This window comes from Gobius niger (genome assembly GCF_951799975.1).
Source record: "Gobius niger genome assembly, chromosome: 18".
NCBI classification, from domain to species: domain Eukaryota; kingdom Metazoa; phylum Chordata; class Actinopteri; order Gobiiformes; family Gobiidae; genus Gobius; species Gobius niger.
The window spans coordinates 6,538,395-6,556,476 of record NC_136869.1 but is presented as its reverse complement, the minus strand read 5'-3'; the positions used below and the strand labels follow the sequence as shown (position 1 = coordinate 6,556,476).

The following is an 18,082-nucleotide window of genomic DNA, read 5'->3' as shown; positions in this document are numbered from 1 at the left end:
ATCAATGCTTGACTCGCCTTAGTTAGACATCTGAATAAAAGGGACTTTGATTAGCTGCACAGCAATATAGTGAACTGTGAGATAATTGCACTATTGACAAAATCTCATATGCACTTACGTCTCTGTTACTATCCCTCCATGGACTATCTATCGCAGCTGCCTTCACCCTCTCACGTTTTGGGGCGTGAGACGTTGCCCTTCAGCTTGTACCTTTCGTTTCGAGTTGAGAGCCTCCCACTGAGCTGAGGAACACATTGACATCCGCGGGAGTGGGAGCATCTCATATCGGGACAGACTCCCAGCTCTCCCTCGCGCAGGCACAACTGTCATCGACCCCCGGAGAAACTGGCGTCGCCGCGGATTACGGAATACTTCAAGGGGATTAAAATGCGCTTGACAGGCCCGACTGCTTCACTCTGTCCCGGACTCAAACCTGAAGTTTAATGTCGCTGTGTCCCCTGTTCAGAGCCAGACTGTCCTCTGTTCTCTTAACAGCATAAAGTCAACCCTCTCCTGGTATGACATGTCCAAGATGAAGTCAGCACTCAAGTCCATGCTTTGTAATAGTTCAGGCAAGACACAGTGATGGTCAATGTTTTTGGTAGCTAGTTTTCTCTCTAAACATCTTAATTCTTATGCCAGAGTAAAAAAAAATACACCTAACTCACCCATTGCGATGACTAAAACTGCACAGCGGTCCCTCTTCTGTCCCACTGGTAATCATTCATATATTGACATGTTTGGTATCCGCGTGTAGCACGAAAGGCAACACTGTAATCCAAAAAAAGCTGTAAAAACTTTTTCAACATCTCCATTTTGGTAGCAGAATCTAAACTTCATGTATTGTATTTTCCGGACTACAGTATAAGTCGCCCCGGAGTATAAGACGCACCAGCCAAATGCTGCCTAATGAAGAAAAAAACAACAGGCTGAATAGGCGTAGGATATGCTAACGTAGCACATTGATGGTTAGCTACATGAAGCTAAACAACAAACTAAATGTGTAAACTCTCGATCTCACTCCAAATCACTAATGCTCCGTCCACACCAAACTCGATTTGGGCGTCAAAAACGCGCGTCACGCCCGTTGTTGGACGCCTGTGCTCATTCAAGTCAGACGCTCGTTACCAAGCGTCAAGACGCTCTCGACGCGCGTCAAGAGCGTCGTCGTGGACCGCGTTGGGAGCCGTTATCAGTTATCAGTTATCAACATGGATGACATAGAGAGAGTGGCTTGGCTTTTATTGCTTCATAAAGCCAGACAACGTCGTCTACGGGCTCGTCGGCGCCGTGTCTGGATTCATGAGATCGTCCGAAGGCGTTCTCAGTTTGGCGAGTTTCACCATTTGCTCCAGGAGCTGCGCTCGGACGAGAGTCGCTTTCAACGGTACTTCCGCCGCTTTTAATCCTGGTGTTTAGATAAAGAAGCACTGATGTGTCTTTCTGTAGCTCCGGTTCACAAAGAAGCTACGTCCGTGACTTGCGACTTGTTGACATCTGTGGGGCTGGCGTAGAATCTGCCCCGGTGGCTTAGCTACAACGTACGTCACTATGGGGAGAAAGCTCCTGATTGGTCGACGCTCGCGAATTTCGCCAAAAAGTTCAACATTTCCCAACTCGAGCGTCGGCCGCGCTCGACGCCCTGGAGGCGCGTCAAACGCTCACCAAGCGCGAAAAACCTCAAAACGCGCCGCGGAGGAGGCGCGTGACGCGCTGCGGGACATCTTGACGCCCCCCGGAGGCGCGTCCTCCATGTATTTTAAATGTAAACCTGACGCTTTGGAGGCGCCAAAACGAGTTTGGTGTGGACGGAGCATAAGTCCATAGAAATCTTCATCCTCTGTGTCACTTCCAAACAATCACCATGGCAACGACTTGGGCACGGAGGCGTAACTGCACCGTTGACAAGCCTCTCCCGGCAGCACGTTTTTCAAGCTCTCATTTACGAGCTCGTTCCTCTAGCTGTGGCCATCGAGCTTTTAGCCCATGATTAGCTTTGTTTTGTTTTCTTCTCTTTCTGATGCTCCAATAGCCTGCAGTGCCCTCTAGTGGCATGTGAAATGATATATTTGAATGCCAACCTATGAAAAAAAGTGACTTAGGAATACAATTCATTTTTATACTAAAACAAGTTTACTGTCATTTTTTGTCATTCTGTCACTTTTTCCTTCACGTGTTTATATCAATAATCTGCAGCAAAACTTTGAAGCTGATCCCTCTAAATGTTTTTTTTTTTCATTTATGTGCATTGTCTTGCCTTAAATACGTAAATGCTATGACATTGCGTTATTTTTTGGGCCTTAGATACACGTAGGCCTTGTTGGTCTAACATTGTAAGATGGTTGAAACCTCGAGTTGATTTTGCATGAGAATTAGCGGCTTTTTTCTTATTATTGTAGCAAATGTAATATTCAAAGTAATGAGACAAAGTACATTCCCATCATTGCCTATAAGTGTTTCATAATTCACAAAGGTTTCAAATGTTTCTAACTGATGTGAACCTTTAATTGACACACAACAACACATCTCAATACAATGAAGTGATCTAACACCACTTTAGACTCCGCGGCTAAGCCATTATTAATCTATTAATGGCCACAATATTTAACACCTATCTTATCGCGACACATCGGGTTTAAAAGAGCTTGCACCTTCTGATTAAAGCAATTATCGACAGAGAAAGTGTCGGCTATTCCCCAAAGCAGGAGCGCTCCATTTGCAGCCCGCTAATGTTCAGGGGTTTTAATCAAGACGGGAATGAGGGGAAAACAATGCGAGCCGGGCGTGCCAAGTGCATTAATCCAACGCTACTCGGTGTTTGTGTCTAATTACGGGTCATTCAGTCTGTCGGCTGCATTAGGACACAGCGCGCCAGTCCCAGCCCACGTAATTAAATGTTTTCTGTCGCTAACCACCCGGAGACCTGAGTGCCTTGCACACGCATGTCAAATTGATTCCTTAATAATGTTTATGACGCTTGTCGGCTCTTTATTAGCATTGCAGATTGTGTTCATACTGCACACTGTAGTGTTTGTCACAGCCCTGTGTAGATTCAATGGTCGCAATAGCTAAATGGCAAAGACTGCGGTTATTAATCAGACTCTGTTGGGTATAATGTGTTAAACTTGCTAAACCTGCAAAACATGTTCTGAAATGCATGGGATTCATCTAGAAGTTTGCATTTCAATCCTTTCCCAAATCTTCTCCAGGGTTTGTGCAAAATGTTTACTGCAAACCAATTTATTCATTTATTTAACACATTGGGCCAGATCTTGTGGGGGCGCACGGGGCGGCGCAGGCTCTTGGCGAATTATTTTCCGAGTGGCGGCGCTATATGTGCCATTCGCCTCCACCACCTGTGAGGGGGCGTCACAAGAGGAGGTGACTGCACTGATGGAAACACGGCTGACATTCACTTCCTGGTTTACATTGCGCTGTCTTGCGTTCTTTCTTAAGACTTAGGCTCTCAAAGGTCAAACTAAAAACTTTATTTACCCCATCGTGAGCTAAACGATGTTCACGTCTCAAGAGAAAAAGAGCTACAGCCGCTGTGGCGCGGATCGGCCGCGCTCGGCGTGAACACGAAGCAAAACAAAAGCACATGTTCACCCCACACAACCACTCTCCTGGACGCGGAGTCGATCTGGTTGGAGGAAAATGTGTGTGTTTCCACCCACTTCAATGCGCTAAGTCTGGAGTGGCAAGATCACAAAGTGCGCTCCGACTGAGCGCAAAATGTCACGCTATCGTCTCCGTTTTGATGCACAAGATCGGGCCCATAGAGTTCAGGACTGTGATGTCATATCGATAAGCATTATGGGATTTGCAGCAATAATAAACTAATGGGTATTTTAAAGCAGTACTAAGTAACGCAACTGCAGGTGTCGTAGCGATTTTTTAACTCATTAATTGTCCGTGAGAGACAGACAGAAAAGGGGAAGAGAGAGAGGGATACTGTACATCCAATTACACAATGGAGATAATTTTTTTCACTCAAACTTGGCTGTAAATACCGTTTTAAGTGGCGCTAGCGGCCTAGCTAAGATTTATTAAGGTAAACAAGTTACTTAGTATTGCTTTAAAAGTACTGGAGTTATTGTTCACATGAAAACACTTGAACACAGTGTTTTATGCATTTACCAGTTGTGACTCAACAGCTAATGGAGTTGTTCCACAGATTTCCTCTTCACTTTTTATAGCTATAGAAAATGTTAGTATGTTAGAATGCTAACAACCACACTCATGGCGGAACTCCATGGAAACAATGGATTTTCCCAAACGCCATATATTTTATCACAAGGAAGGGATATATTTTTTATTATTATTTTCATTCATCATTTTGACTTTGATAATCCTCCAAAGTTGCAGATTTTGTCCTTATTACAAGTTTAGGAATACCAAAAGTATTCAAGATGGCAAATGCTGATAAAAAAGAACATTTAATCATTGTCTTTGTAGAGTATGGAGTCGCTTGCACCCCACATCCCGTTCTTAAACCAAACAATCATAATAATACATGCGTTTTACAAAGCGCTTTTCAAGAAACTCAGACGCTTTACAAATCGAAACAGACAAATAAACAAAGATGGAGTGCTATTGCGGATTGTAGGCGAGATGAAACAGTTGAGTTTAGAGCAGTTTTTTCGAAGATTAGTCAGTGAGTGAGAGTAGAAAACGTCATGTCCTCTTTCACAACATCCATAATAAAAATCTATATATTTTTGCTTTATATGTGTCGTGCTCCTTTTGTTCAGCGGCCGATCTCATATTTAATAAAGAAGTGTGCGGAGTGTCTTGAACAAGGACACAACATCAGTATGCAACACCAGTAGCGCTGATTTCATCCAACTGTCAGAGTCAGTCAGTCTCTACCGGCCGAGTTACTGTGCTGACTCAGGTTTATTGTTTGACTTAAAACAAGCAAAACAATCATATCCTCCTTTTGAGATGGTTGATGTGTGCCGTGGGATATTGTGATATAGTGAATCTTGATGTTCCAATTATCTCCAGTACGAGCTACAGTACCTTTCGACAGCATCTAGTAAACACCTTCATGTTTAATGAAACTAAACACAGGCACATGAACTCCCCACATGAAGTCTCCGAATATAAACATTGGGATCAGGGCCCATCACTTCACACTGTTCACGATTAGGTGGGGAATTATCAATATGTCAGTCAATATCGTACTATTCCCTTCATCACTGACACATTTGTAAACTGTATATTGTTTCTCTACATCCTGCACACAACCTCTCTAGACTTGCTTTAACGCAATCCTTTCTTTGTGTGGCTTTCAATGGCCAGTAAAAAAGAGCAAAGTCGTTGGAAAACTTCTGCTCTCCTTCAATGGGAAATAAAACTTTGAATCGAGCACAACCTTCTTCTTCTTCTTCTTCTTCTCTCTAAAGAAGTCTGGCCAACCTTGCTAAGACCATTCAAAAAAACACTTGTGTCAGGACGGTGACTCATAACTCTCCAAGGATGGCGGATTGTTACTTCTCTCTCCCGTTTCTTTCTTGCTTTTCTTTTGTGTCTCTCAGGGATTTAGCAGCTCATCCATGCATCGAAGGTATTATCAAACAACACAGTTTGATGAATAGACTTTCCTTCCCCGCTTTGTCGTCCAGTAAAGTACAGCGACAGAGTGCTGTGGCCCAGGTGGATTCAATATAAGAACCTCGGAGGTGCGATGGCGTTCGGTATCGTGTTGCTTTCCCCGCTTGCGTCTTTCTCAAAGCATGTCATCCCTATATTTTCGCTTCAAATTGCGCTGTTGTTGAAATGCAGACATGTGCGGTATAGCGTCTCCCACACCGGGCCGCTCTCCCAGCGCAGTCGAAGGGATTAGCCTGCGCCTGAGTGCCTAGAATAATGATCAGAGCGGCAGAGAAACACATTTCCACATTTTGGGAGATAAGGGCCAAGCAATCTGCAAGCCTAGGACTTAACCAAGCTCCCTGTGGCTTATTGCGGAGCAGACGGGCGGGAAAAGTCACTTACATCTGCCAACCGTGCCCATGCCCCCTGCAAAACGGAGAGGAACCCCCGCAACTAAAAATCCGCTAAAACCTAAATTATGTTTGTAACAAATGTTCTAACCGCAAGGCGACTAGCTTAGCATGTCCAGTCTTGCACCACCGCATGCTAGTTTTTTTTACCGGCAATGAGAGCAGTTCCAGTTGGGTCGCCACAAAGAAATTAAATTAGGCACAAGTCAGGTATTACAGATCCAATGCGACTGGTTGGTCAGACACACAATACACTAGCAACGATTAGCTGGCAAAAAATACAGATGATACCAAAGGAAAAGCTGGCAAGAAGTCTATTAAGGTTTCTATTGAAAATTCTAAACCTTCGGGGCTAACACTCTTGATGTCCATTGCCAGAGAAGTTATACCAGTATATCAGTGTAGGACGCTGAGATTGATCAATTGTGGTAGAGTTGACCATTCAAGTTTGGGGATTGACTTCATCACCAAGGCTTCAGTTGGACATTGTTACACAAAGAGAAACTGATCAATATTAGCAAGGGACAAATTCAAGACTAAGGTGGCAAAGAAGTGTCAATAAAAACTGAACTGAGGTGTCGGTTACACTTCATTTGACACTACCCTTGATACATTGGACCTACCAAATTTAGTACAAGGTAATCTGCTTTGTAACCATTTGTAATAACTTGTATCTATGAAGAACATACACAATGGAATATTGTGTATTAGTACTTTGGAGGAACATAAAGTGATAAGACACTTGGGGTTAGGGCTTAAGGTTAGGGTTAGTTATTAATACACGTTATTGTGTATGTAACCCATAGGTACAAGTTGTTACATACTGTTACATAACATGTTGCGTTGTACTAAATTTGGTATGTACAATCTATCAAGAGTAGTGTAAATTGTTACCGAGGTGTCCTTGGTACTCCTGGGCAGGAGATGGAAATGTCCCGAACATATTTGGAATTATTGGCTTGAATTGAAGGCTGTCAGATTTTGACTAAAAATATAATGTGACAGAAAACCCTTTTCGACAGAATCAAACACAAATGTGAGAATCTCTGTCTGGATTTATGAACCACATCAATGTGCAACCCTTAACATTTTTTCTCCAATTTCTCATTTTTTCGGGGATTAGACTCAGAACATTTGAAGATGTACAACTCCCCTTCCTGGATACAACAAACAAAAGCATTTTGACAATTTGGGTTCGCTGCATCCAACAACAACAATTGAAAACAAGCTTTTCCTACTTTCTTGCTTTGGTTTTATTTTATACTTGGCATATACTTTTACAATATACTCTGTGTGGCAAAAATGGTTTTACTTTACAGTGACTTTAAGTCCAGAATAGGAACTTAAGGTAACTTAGGTAATGTGTGTTTTTGAACATGATTTGTACTTGGAAAGACAATATCATATAAATACAATATAAAAAGTGCACAGATATGCACCATACCCCCAGAAGATGTCGAAGAAAAAAAGAACATATATAGATATGAAATTACGCTGACGCTGCACTCTGCCAGACTGGAGCAGCTTGCTCTTGTTCTAACCCATTTCTCAATAAACAGGGGTAGGAGGAAAAATGCAAACTAAAGCAGGTTCCCACTGGGATCAAAAGATGTATTTCTGCATACCGATAGTCAAAAACCTCCCCCATTCGCTGGTCCCATGTGGCTTTCTCATACAAAGAATTGATCAAGGCATTTCATGAATTCTAATCTTTTCCCCCACCAAACAATGTAGACATTAATAATATAAAATTGTGTGTAGCTTGTAAAAACAAAGTGATATAAGCTTTTCCCTCTAAGGTCTGAACAAACAGTGAGAACGCATTAGCCTCTATGAAGACGTAGGCTTAGAAATGATAAGGAAAAAGTGGATTTCAATCTTACCTTTCCGACATACTGTGCGTCTGGCCCCATGTGTTCTTCTAAAACAAAGAACTGGTTCCAAATCCAGCCCCGTTTCGGTCGGTGGTGCACCTCCTTCTCGTCGTTGGGCAGCTTGGTTTGGTTCTTGGAGGAGGAGGCGGGGACTTTAGCCGGGGCATGATGGCTGGCCCCGTAGCACCTCTGTATGAAGCAGAGGCACACCAGAACGGGGCAAAGGCAAGAGGTGCTGGGTATCCTCATGGCGAAGTTTGTAAAATCCCTTTGTCGGAAGGCGGAACGACCCTCCCACGCACTCCCATGCAAATACCGCCCCTATTAGCCACCGCTGCAAAACGTGGTCCAGCCAAAAAACGAAAGTCGTCTCTAAATCCTTGTTATGTCCTGCTCAAGTCGACTAGATCCTCGGAGATGCATGGCCCAAAAGTCGAAGAAAAAAACTGAATCTTTTACATTATTCCGAGGGGGTTGGCTGCCGTGAAGAGTTGAAGTCAGCGTAGTTTCACCAAGAATTAATCCTGGACGCCATTTTGGATTTCCTAAAAGAGGGAGAGAGAAAAGAGAGACGTGGAGATTAGTGTGATGGATATTAGAGGAGCTAAATGTCCGCTAATTCCTTCCAATTAAGTTGCAAGTCACAAATCCGCCCCCGATGAGGATGTGCATTTGCTCGCGATAAGGTACAAAGGAGTGACAAGTCATTGCGGCCGTCATTTCGGGCATTCTGCGTGTTCGGCAAACAAGTTTCCCGAGTTGGAGTGCCATTCATAAAGGTTAGTTAAAGGTTGCCGGCGCCTTTGAGGTCGAAACTGTCGCGCTATGTGACAGATCGTGGCCCACGAGGTCAGGCAAGTACTAGACGAAAGTGCAAATGAGAGCTCGCGTTATTAAAATACATGAGCGATGTTTTAAAAATGAGAAATCAAGTCTGACTTCCCTTTTTTTCCACCCCGCAGTGGGCCTGAGATCTAATATTTTCGCTCAAATATGACTAAAGGGCTATTCTTCTCCCAAACTTAATCTACTTTTATGACACGAGGGCGCACCGAAATGAAGACGAGTTCACGCTGTGGAGTTTCAACATTCAACATCCCTTGGCTGTACAAAATGGTCCTGTCTGGGTGGATAAAATGACGCTTTGGAGAAATGTTTGGCGTTTACTGGCTTTGTTTAAATGTCGAAAGCTTGTAAATAGCTTGAGGACAGTGCCATAATAAACAAAAGCAAGTTATAGGGGTATTGGTATATATATCAATCAATCAAATTTTATTTATAAAGAGCTTTTCATACCGAAAGGCATCACAAAGTGCTTTACAGATTACAACATTTAAAACAATACGCCTGGCGCAACCTCCCATATATATATTTTATATATTAGGAGTAAATAAATAGATGTCAGTTAAAAGCTAAGCTAAAAAGGTGGGTCTTGAGCCTGCTTTTAAAAACATGAACGTTCTGCAGCCCTGAGCTCCTCCTCAGGTCGTTCCAGAGGCGAGGGCCGTAATATTGAGTCTTTTTGTTGACTTTAGGAATAACTAGGAGACCCCTGCCGGAGGAGCAAAGGGGCCGTGATGGTTCGTAAGGTAAAAGCAGTTCTGAAAGATAAGAAGGACCAAGACCATTAAGACATTAAAAAACATTAAAAGAACTTTAAAATCCATCCTGAAACACACGGGGAGCCAATGCAGCGATTCTAAAACCAGTGTAATGTGGTCCCGCCTCCTGGTCTTCGTCAGGGCACGAGCTGCTGAATTTTGTAAAAGTTGTAAACTTGAAATACTCTTTTTGGGAAGACCAGAAAGCAGGGCATTACAGTAGTCGATACGACTGGTGATAAAAGCATGAGCGTCTCCGTGTTGGCCCGAGAGAGAATGGGGCGGACTCTGGCTATGTTCTTTAGATGGTAAAAAACAATCTTTGTGATATTCTTAATGTGTGGAATAAACGCCAGCTCAGAGTCAAAGATCACACCCAGGTTCTTCACCTGTGAGGGAGGATTAATAGACAGTGACTGTAGTTTGGGTAAAAGTCTCTCTCTCAGGGCCGATGATTAACATTTCAGTTTTGTCCTGGTTAAGCTGGAGAAAGTTTTCTGCCATCCAGCACTTGATATCTAAAATGCAGTTAAAAAGTGCATCTATTGGCCTGGTGTCATCAGGAGACATGGAGATGTACAACTGTGTATCATCAGCATAACTGTGAAAATTAACCCTGTGATATATAGGCAACATGTGATCGTGGACAAAAAGTTGTTTAATTCTAGAAAAAGAGAGATACTTTCATTTTCTCCCCATGTCAGAATAAGAAATGGTATTGGCATGGCATTGAAAAAGCAACGCTAAATCTCCAAAAAAGCCTCGTCTCTTTATTGAATTTACAATGATCAATGCGCGCGCCTGTAAGGGAGTATTATGGAGATGAAAACAGACTAAGGTGGCTTGAAAGTTGCATGCTTTCTCTCATTTGAGTTTTTTTTGTTTGTTCATTTATTGATTGAGCCTGATCAAACAGTCTGCGCGATGACTGCCGGGCCAGCGTGTATCATTAATTTATCCCGAGAACTGAAACTGTCCGCGGCGCATTTCAAACGCGACGTCTTTCATGATGTTCAAGTATCCGCATGAAAGGAAGCAGAGATATAAGAGAGAGCAGCATCAATCAATGTAAATGTCTTTGACCAGTGGTGCAAAGTGGAGAGGCAGATTCTCTATAAACAATAACGTATATACAGGCTTCAAAATGTAATGTGATGGTGAATGTGCTGTGGCGCTCGCAAGTTTAAGAAAGCCAAGCCTTAAGTACAGTCAATCTATATAGCATGTTATTTATCTCTCGGCGGTAAAGAGGAGAAGATACAGAACAAAGAGAGAGTCAAGTAGCAGGATTTGATTCACAGGTATTAACAGACACATCACACAGTACTTTTGTAATTTAGCTTTTTCAACCTGGTTAGTCCCCCTGAGATTTTTGAAGGCCTGGTTGTGAACCTATACAGATGGCATCTCTGGAATTGCCCATATATGGTCATGTCTGAAACAGTTGAGGGGGAAAACAAAGGGGAGAAAAATCGAAACTTTCTATATTACTCCAAAACTACGATGTCTAATTATTATTAATAAAGATACAAAGACATGGAGATGAGCAAAGTAGTTCAACAGGCCATAATTACATAAATAACAGAGAATGATGACATGATGCATCATGCTACATGCTAACGCTAGCTATGACCAAGGCCGGATTTATGCTGGGGCTTACATGGGCTAAGCCCAGGGGCCCAGTAGGTTGAAGGGCCCATGGGCATAAGGAGAAAAATGCATGCTCAGTCGTGCTGTCAAATTAGTTCCCTCTCTCTTTGCATACTCACATGCAAGGCTTTATCAGATGACTTTTTACCCGCGACCAAGCCAGGTCTAAACCAGGACTAAACCAGTTCTTAACAAGGTCTGAGCCATTTTCATTGAGTTGACACTGGGAAAAAAAATGTATCTATTGGTCTGTTAAAATGCACGAAAATGCACCAAAATGCACCATTAAAGTAAAAAATAAAATCTCCCCTTTTAAATGTGTCCCCTCCACCAGTCTAGCAGTATATGTACAGATGTTGTTAAGGCGTTATATGAATAAATATTGACTGATTGATTGAGTTTATGGGGGGCCCTAAAAAAACTTTAGCCCCGGGGGCCCATTTTACTTAAATCCAGCCCTGGCTATGACTACCTTTTTTTTTACGCTTCTACTGAAAAATCTGCTGTGAAAAAACATCCATATGAGCTTGATTTAGACTTGACTTTGTGTGTGTGATAAATAAGTTTATATTCTGCCAGAAAATGGCTAAAAATAGTGAATATTAGTGTTTTCCAGAACATACTTCCTTCCCCCTCAGTGAGGCCACGCCCCCTCTCACTCTGCAGTGATGTTCCAAACAGCTGATTGCCAACCACCAACCAAAATGACTGACTGGTCTATTGTAAAGGTTTACTGTGGTAGGGGGGGGGAAACAGAGCTACAGGAGGAGACGCAGGCACAAGAACATTTTTTTTTCTTTTTCTTTTTTTAACTTTTATTTATTCAGGAAAGTCTTACTGACATAAGGAGTCCTGGCCCCAGATGGGAACCAATTGTACATATTTTTAGTTGTCGGGGAAACCGGGCATCAAACCAAGGACCTTCTTGTGAGGCACGAACGCTAAACCACTGCACCACCGTGTCGTCCATGCATGCAAACTCCATTGAGGAAACAATCCTTTTCTTTCTCTCTCTTTTCTAGTGCTAATTTTATACTTAAAAACAACATAAAACATATATGGCGAGCAACATTGGCCTAGTCCACAACGCAATTCACAGAAGGTTTATTATTTACCATTCTCGTATGGATCGATTTAGTTCAGAAATGTTTTTATCCATCTCAAGCCTCCTCCGCCATACTCTTATATTTGACATATACACAATGTTAATCCATAGGGAGCCCCGACACTGCAGCACATAGCCTGACAGGATTAGTCTAGTATGCACATTGTTTGCTCAGTGTATAGAAAAATAGAAGCTTTAACACTCGACTCGGTCGGACAGCAGCCTGCTAGGGATTTCTTTGAGCACAAACACATGTATTTGATATTTAATAGGATATAGGCACTGACAGACTTCAAAGGCCTCAGCTTACCGCTCCTTACAATGAATGTGACAACATTTAAGACGCAAGCCGGAGCACGGAATTAATGCAACTTAGCGCTGTCAGACTTCGCGGGATAATCACTGAATTAGACTTTTTCTAAATACAAATAATTTCCCCCCCCGTATATACACGGCTTAAAGCATGCTCAGAAGTCGCGGGTAATCCGAGTGTTTTAAAATATCTCGACATGCAAATTTCACAGCAGGGCTCCAGTCAATGGTGATGCCGGCTAAGTGCACATATAATGAGTGTGCAAAGTGGAATAAGGAAGATGGAGTCTGTCTCTCGCAACGTTGGATTAGAGAATTGAAGGGGGCGAAGAGGCAGACATGCACTAAACATGTGTAATCTGGTGCAAATAAGTACTTAAAGGGAGTTACACCTAAATCCTAGTTTACCTGGAACTTACTGTAGGTAGATGACAGGCAATTTCAAAGTTTTACGCTTAGGTTGGTATCTCTTCATGTTGTCTAGTAGTGGGCCTGTCACGAGAATTACTGTAAATACCGGCTTATTGAGTGCACCTGAAAATAATCCGCACCAACTAAATTCAGAAAGAAAAAAGGAAAAGTACATATATATATAGACCACTGTTGTCAGCCACAGGTGTCTGTCCATGTTGTAACATGAGAGCGTGCACGCACTGCACCAGGCCGAGAGATGAGTGCGGTGCGGACAGGTTACGTGCACAGCATACAAGCAGCACCACATGCAAGTGTCCCTCATCACGCTGTATTTTCCATACTAATACGCACTAAATGGACACCTAACTACAGTACTTATGTAGCCAACTGTAAGTTAAAACTGTTCTGAGAGAAAGAGCATAATATGATGGTCTTGGTGTAGTAGGGCTGCTCGATTATAGAAAAAATAAAAATCACTATTTATTTTAGTAATAATTGAAATCACGATTATTATTGTTGCCTTAAAAAAAAATATATATATATATATATGCAAATTATTTTCTTTGAACAGTTCCATCCATCCATCCATTTTCTTCCGCTTTATCCGGGGCCGGGTCGCGGGGGCAGCAGTCTCAGCAGAGATGCCCAAACTTCCCGATCCACACACACCTCCTCCAGCTGTTCTGGGGGGACCCCGAGGCGACACCAGGCCAGCTCGGAGACATAGTCCCACCACCGTGTCCTGGGCCTTCCACGAGGCCTTGTCCCACTAGGACATGCCTGGAACACCTCCCGCGGGAGGCGACCAGGAGGCATCCGAAACAGATGCCCGAGCCACCTCAGCTGGCTCCTTTCGACGTGAAGGAGCAGCGACTCTACTCCGAGCTCCTCCCGGGTAACTGAGCTCCTCACCCGATCTCGGAGGGTGCGCCCAGCCACCCTGCGAAGGAAACTCATTTCGGCCGCTTGTATTCGCGATCTTGTCCTTTCGGTCATGACCCAAATCTCATGACCATAGGTGAGGGTGGGAACGTAGATCGATCGGTAAATCGAGAGCTTTGCCCTCCGACTCAGCTCCCTCTTCACCACGACAGATCGATACAGCGACCGCATCACTGCTGACGCCGCACCGATCCGTCTATCGATCTCACGCTCCATCCGTCCCTCACTCGTGAACAAGACCCCGAGATACTTGAACTCCTCCACTTGAGGCAAGGACTCCCCACCGACCTGAAGAGGGGAAACCACCTTTTTCCGGTGGAGAACCATGGCCTCGGATTTGGAGGTGCTGATCCTCATCCCGGCCGCTACACACTCGGCTGCAAACCGCCCCAGCGCGTGCTGGAGGTCCTGGTTCGTTGAAGCCATCAGGACAACATCGTCCGCAAACAGCAGAGATGAGACTCTGAGGCTCCCAAACCGGACACCCTCCGGCCCCTGGCTGCGCCTAGAAATTCTGTCCATAAAAGTAATGAACAGAACCGGTGACAAAGGGCAGCCCTGGCGGAGACCAACACGCACCGGGAACAGGTCTGACTTACTGCCGGCAATGCGAACCAAGCTCCTGCTGCGGTCATACAGGGAACGGACAGCCCTTAGCAGAGGGCCCCGGACCCCATACTCCCGGAGCACCCCCCACAGGGCACCACGAGGGACGCGGTCGAACGCTTTCTCCAGATCCACAAAACACATGTGGACTGGTTGGGCGAACTCCCACGAACCCTCGAGTACCCGATGAAGGGTATAGAGTTGGTCCAGTGTGCCACGACCAGGACGAAAACCGCATTGTTCCTCCTGGATCCGAGGTTCAACCATCGGCCGGATCCTCCTCTCCAGCACCCCGGAATAGACCTTACCGGGGAGGCTAAGGAGGGTGATTCCTCTGTAATTGGAACACACCCTCCGATCCCCCTTTTTAAAGAGAGGGACCACCACCCCGGTCTGCCAATCCAGGGGCACTGTCCCCGACCGCCACGCGATGTTGCAGAGACGTGTCAGCCAAGACAGTCCTACAACATCCAGAGACTTAAGGTACTCAGGGCGAATCTCATCCACCCCCGGAGCCTTGCCACCAAGGAGCTTTCTCACCACCTTGGTGACTTCAGCCCCGGTGATGGGCGAGCCCACCTCCGAGTCCCCAGCCTCTGCTTCCTCATTGGAAGACGTGACGACGGGATTGAGGAGGTCCTCGAAGTACTCCTTCCACCGCCCGACGACATCCCCAGTCGAGGTCAGCAGCTCCCCACCCGCACTGTAAACAGTGTTGGTGAAGCACTGCTTCCCCCTCCTGAGGCGCCGGATGGTTTGCCAGAATCTCTTCGAGGCCGACCGATAGTCTTCCTCCATGGCCTCCCTGAACTCCTCCCAGACCCGAGTTTTAGCCTCCGCGACCGCACGAGCCGCAGCACGCTTGGCCTGCCGGTACCTCTCAGCTGCCTCAGGAGTCCCACAAGCCAACAAGGCCAGGTAGGACTCCTTCTTCAGCTTGACGGCATCCCTTACTTCCGGGCGCCACCACCGGGTTCGGGGATTGCCGCCGCGACAGGCACCAGAGACCTTACGGCCACAACTACGAGCAGCCGCATCGACAATGGAGGAGGAGAACAGAGTCCACTCTGACTCCATGTCCCCCGCCTCCCCCGGAATCTGGGAGAAGCTCTTCCGGAAGTGGGAGTTGAAGACCCCACTGACAGAGGGATCCACCAGACGTTCCCAGCAGACCCTCACAACACGCTTGGGCCTGCCAGGTCTGACCGGCTTCCTCCCCTGCCAGCGGATCCAGCTCACCACCAGGTGGTGATCAGTTGACAGCTCAGCCCCTCTCTTCACCCGAGTGTCCGAGACACGCGGCCGGAGGTCAGACGACACAACTACAAAGTCGATCATCGACCTCCTGCCTAGGGTGTCCTGGTGCCACGTGCACTTATGGACACCCTTGTGCTCGAACATGGTGTTCGTTATGGACAAACTGTGACTAGCACAGAAATCCAATAACAGAACACCACTCGGGTTCAGATCGGGGAGGCCGTTCTTCCCAATCACCCCCTCCCAGGTCTCACTGTCGTTACCCACGTGGGCGTTGAAGTCCCCCAGCAGAACAATTCTTCTGTTCTTTGAACAGTTAAAGGGACTATTGGGAGTTTAAAAATGCTAAAACTAAGTATTTTCCTCCCCCTACATGTTCCAGCCATGTCCTAATGTGTAGAATGAGCTCAGACCTGTTCACCACAACTGCCTCAAAAATCCTGCACAGTCACTCAAAAAGGTGTTAATTCGGGTCCAAAGTGCCGTCATGCATGGGCTGAATATAGAAGCTGCAGTTCCGCACAAGACCTGAGGTGGCAGTAGTGAGTATATAGATGACCAACTTCCATTTAGCCCCTTTAAAAAAAGTCCAAATGATATTAAATATGCTACTGTTTCTAAACTAATCCTCTATGTGACACCTGCCACCTGCTGTCCAGCCCTCACACCTGCCCAAGCAAACAGAGCTGTGCGGCCTGATGACATCACGTGTCACATGTCTGCAACTGAAAGAGTTTTATGACTTTTCTGCAACAACCAAAGATTAACTACGCGACAACTCCTTCATATGATATGATATTCTGGTCGGGCTCGAGCATAATATCTTTAAATAAGCCGCATCGTTGTCGAGGCCGCATGGTTCTGGGTGTGTGAAACAAGAAGCGGCTTATAGTACGGAAATTAAGGTACTATGTCAATAAATGACTGAGAAACAATACATTTTTAGGCTCAATATTTATCATACATTTATTGACATTATTCCTCATTTTCATTACAACTCATGTGTTACAAAGGATATATTACTACATACTTTTAGAACAAGGGATTACTGAGATTTCCATCCCACAGTTAGTTTCAGTGGCATCAGATCATCCACAATAATATCGTTTATCTCGATTTTTCCCTGCCTCAATACATTGAACTTCAAATGTTGATATCTAAGTAGACTGAATTATAGCTCCTAGGAGACGTATCATGCAAAATTGACTTTTTTGAGCTTTTAACCATGTAATTTTCCCTCACCGAAATCTGTATCTCCTGGACGTTGTTGCATTTAATTCCTGTAATCCATCATCAGACCCATTCTGAGTTCAAAGTGCGTTCATCCCAGCGCCGTGGTTTCGCTAGCATCGTTAGCCGAACCTGAAAGCTTGTTCTCATTTTATCACTCCCCCCCGCCTGCAGAGGGAGCTCCAGACCAACTGAAAATCCGAACCGTCCCAGTCTCCCAGTCATGTTCATCTTTTCCCATTTCAAAACTTAAAAATGCTGAGGTAAATGAATGTTTTTAAGCCACAATTATGCACATGCTCACTTTAAATGAACTTGACTTCAATTTACAAGTTGCGTCGGAAAGACATAAGCAATTTGAAAATCGTTTATATCCCCGAGGCTGATTGCGAGTCATTTTAATTAAATTTGTCTAATTATGAAAATGAGCAAAGGCTTTTGTTTCTATGTGTGGGTTTATGACTATTGCTATTTCAATTCTGCACATTGCACCATTCTGAGGCTATGCAAAAAACCTATAGGGAAATCTTGAATCTTTTTCCAGATTGTTTCACGCCTTCAGTCTTGACGGTGAGCATGTCTTTATTTGGCTATTTTAGTCTCCTCTCCCTTCATTTTGCTGCTAAAACTGCGGTGAATAGGGCATGTCAAGGTGTCAGCGCTCCCAGGTTGGTGCCGCAGACAGAAGCACTGACACAAAGCTCCGTGCGGTGTCTGGCTGCCACCTGGGCGAGTGCAATAGGTCATCTGAGGCGTCTTAATGAAGCCATCTGACGCAAACAGCTCATTTAAAACTGATTTTTCTTGCCTATTTCAGTGGCGCGAGTGTCAGGGAAAAACGGCAAACAGTCTGCTACAAGAAGGATGATTTTATTGCGGCTTTATTCAACTATAACATCACACATTATGAGAGCGAGGCTGAGCTAGTTCTCTCTTCTCACAACAAGAAGGTTCAAGGTTCGATTCCCGCACCAGTGTGCGGAGTCTTCATGTACACCCTATGTCTGTGCCCACATAGGGCTAATCCACTATACTGCCGACAGATTTGAGATTATTTCAGGTACCCCACCAATGAGCATT

At 44.8% G+C, this 18,082-nt stretch overlaps 1 protein-coding gene across 1 annotated transcript in view; it reads right to left on the bottom strand.

Moving 5' to 3' along the window:
- Nucleotides 1-18,082, bottom strand: part of LOC306977684 (cadherin-18-like) — a 210,428-nt gene that overhangs the window by 152,580 nt on the left and 39,766 nt on the right. Inside the window, exon 2 of the mRNA XM_079576098.1 lies at nucleotides 7,895-8,430. Coding sequence (XP_079432224.1) covers nucleotides 7,895-8,134 — 240 coding nt within the window. The 5' untranslated portion in view covers nucleotides 8,135-8,430. The remainder of the gene's footprint in view (nucleotides 1-7,894; nucleotides 8,431-18,082) is intronic.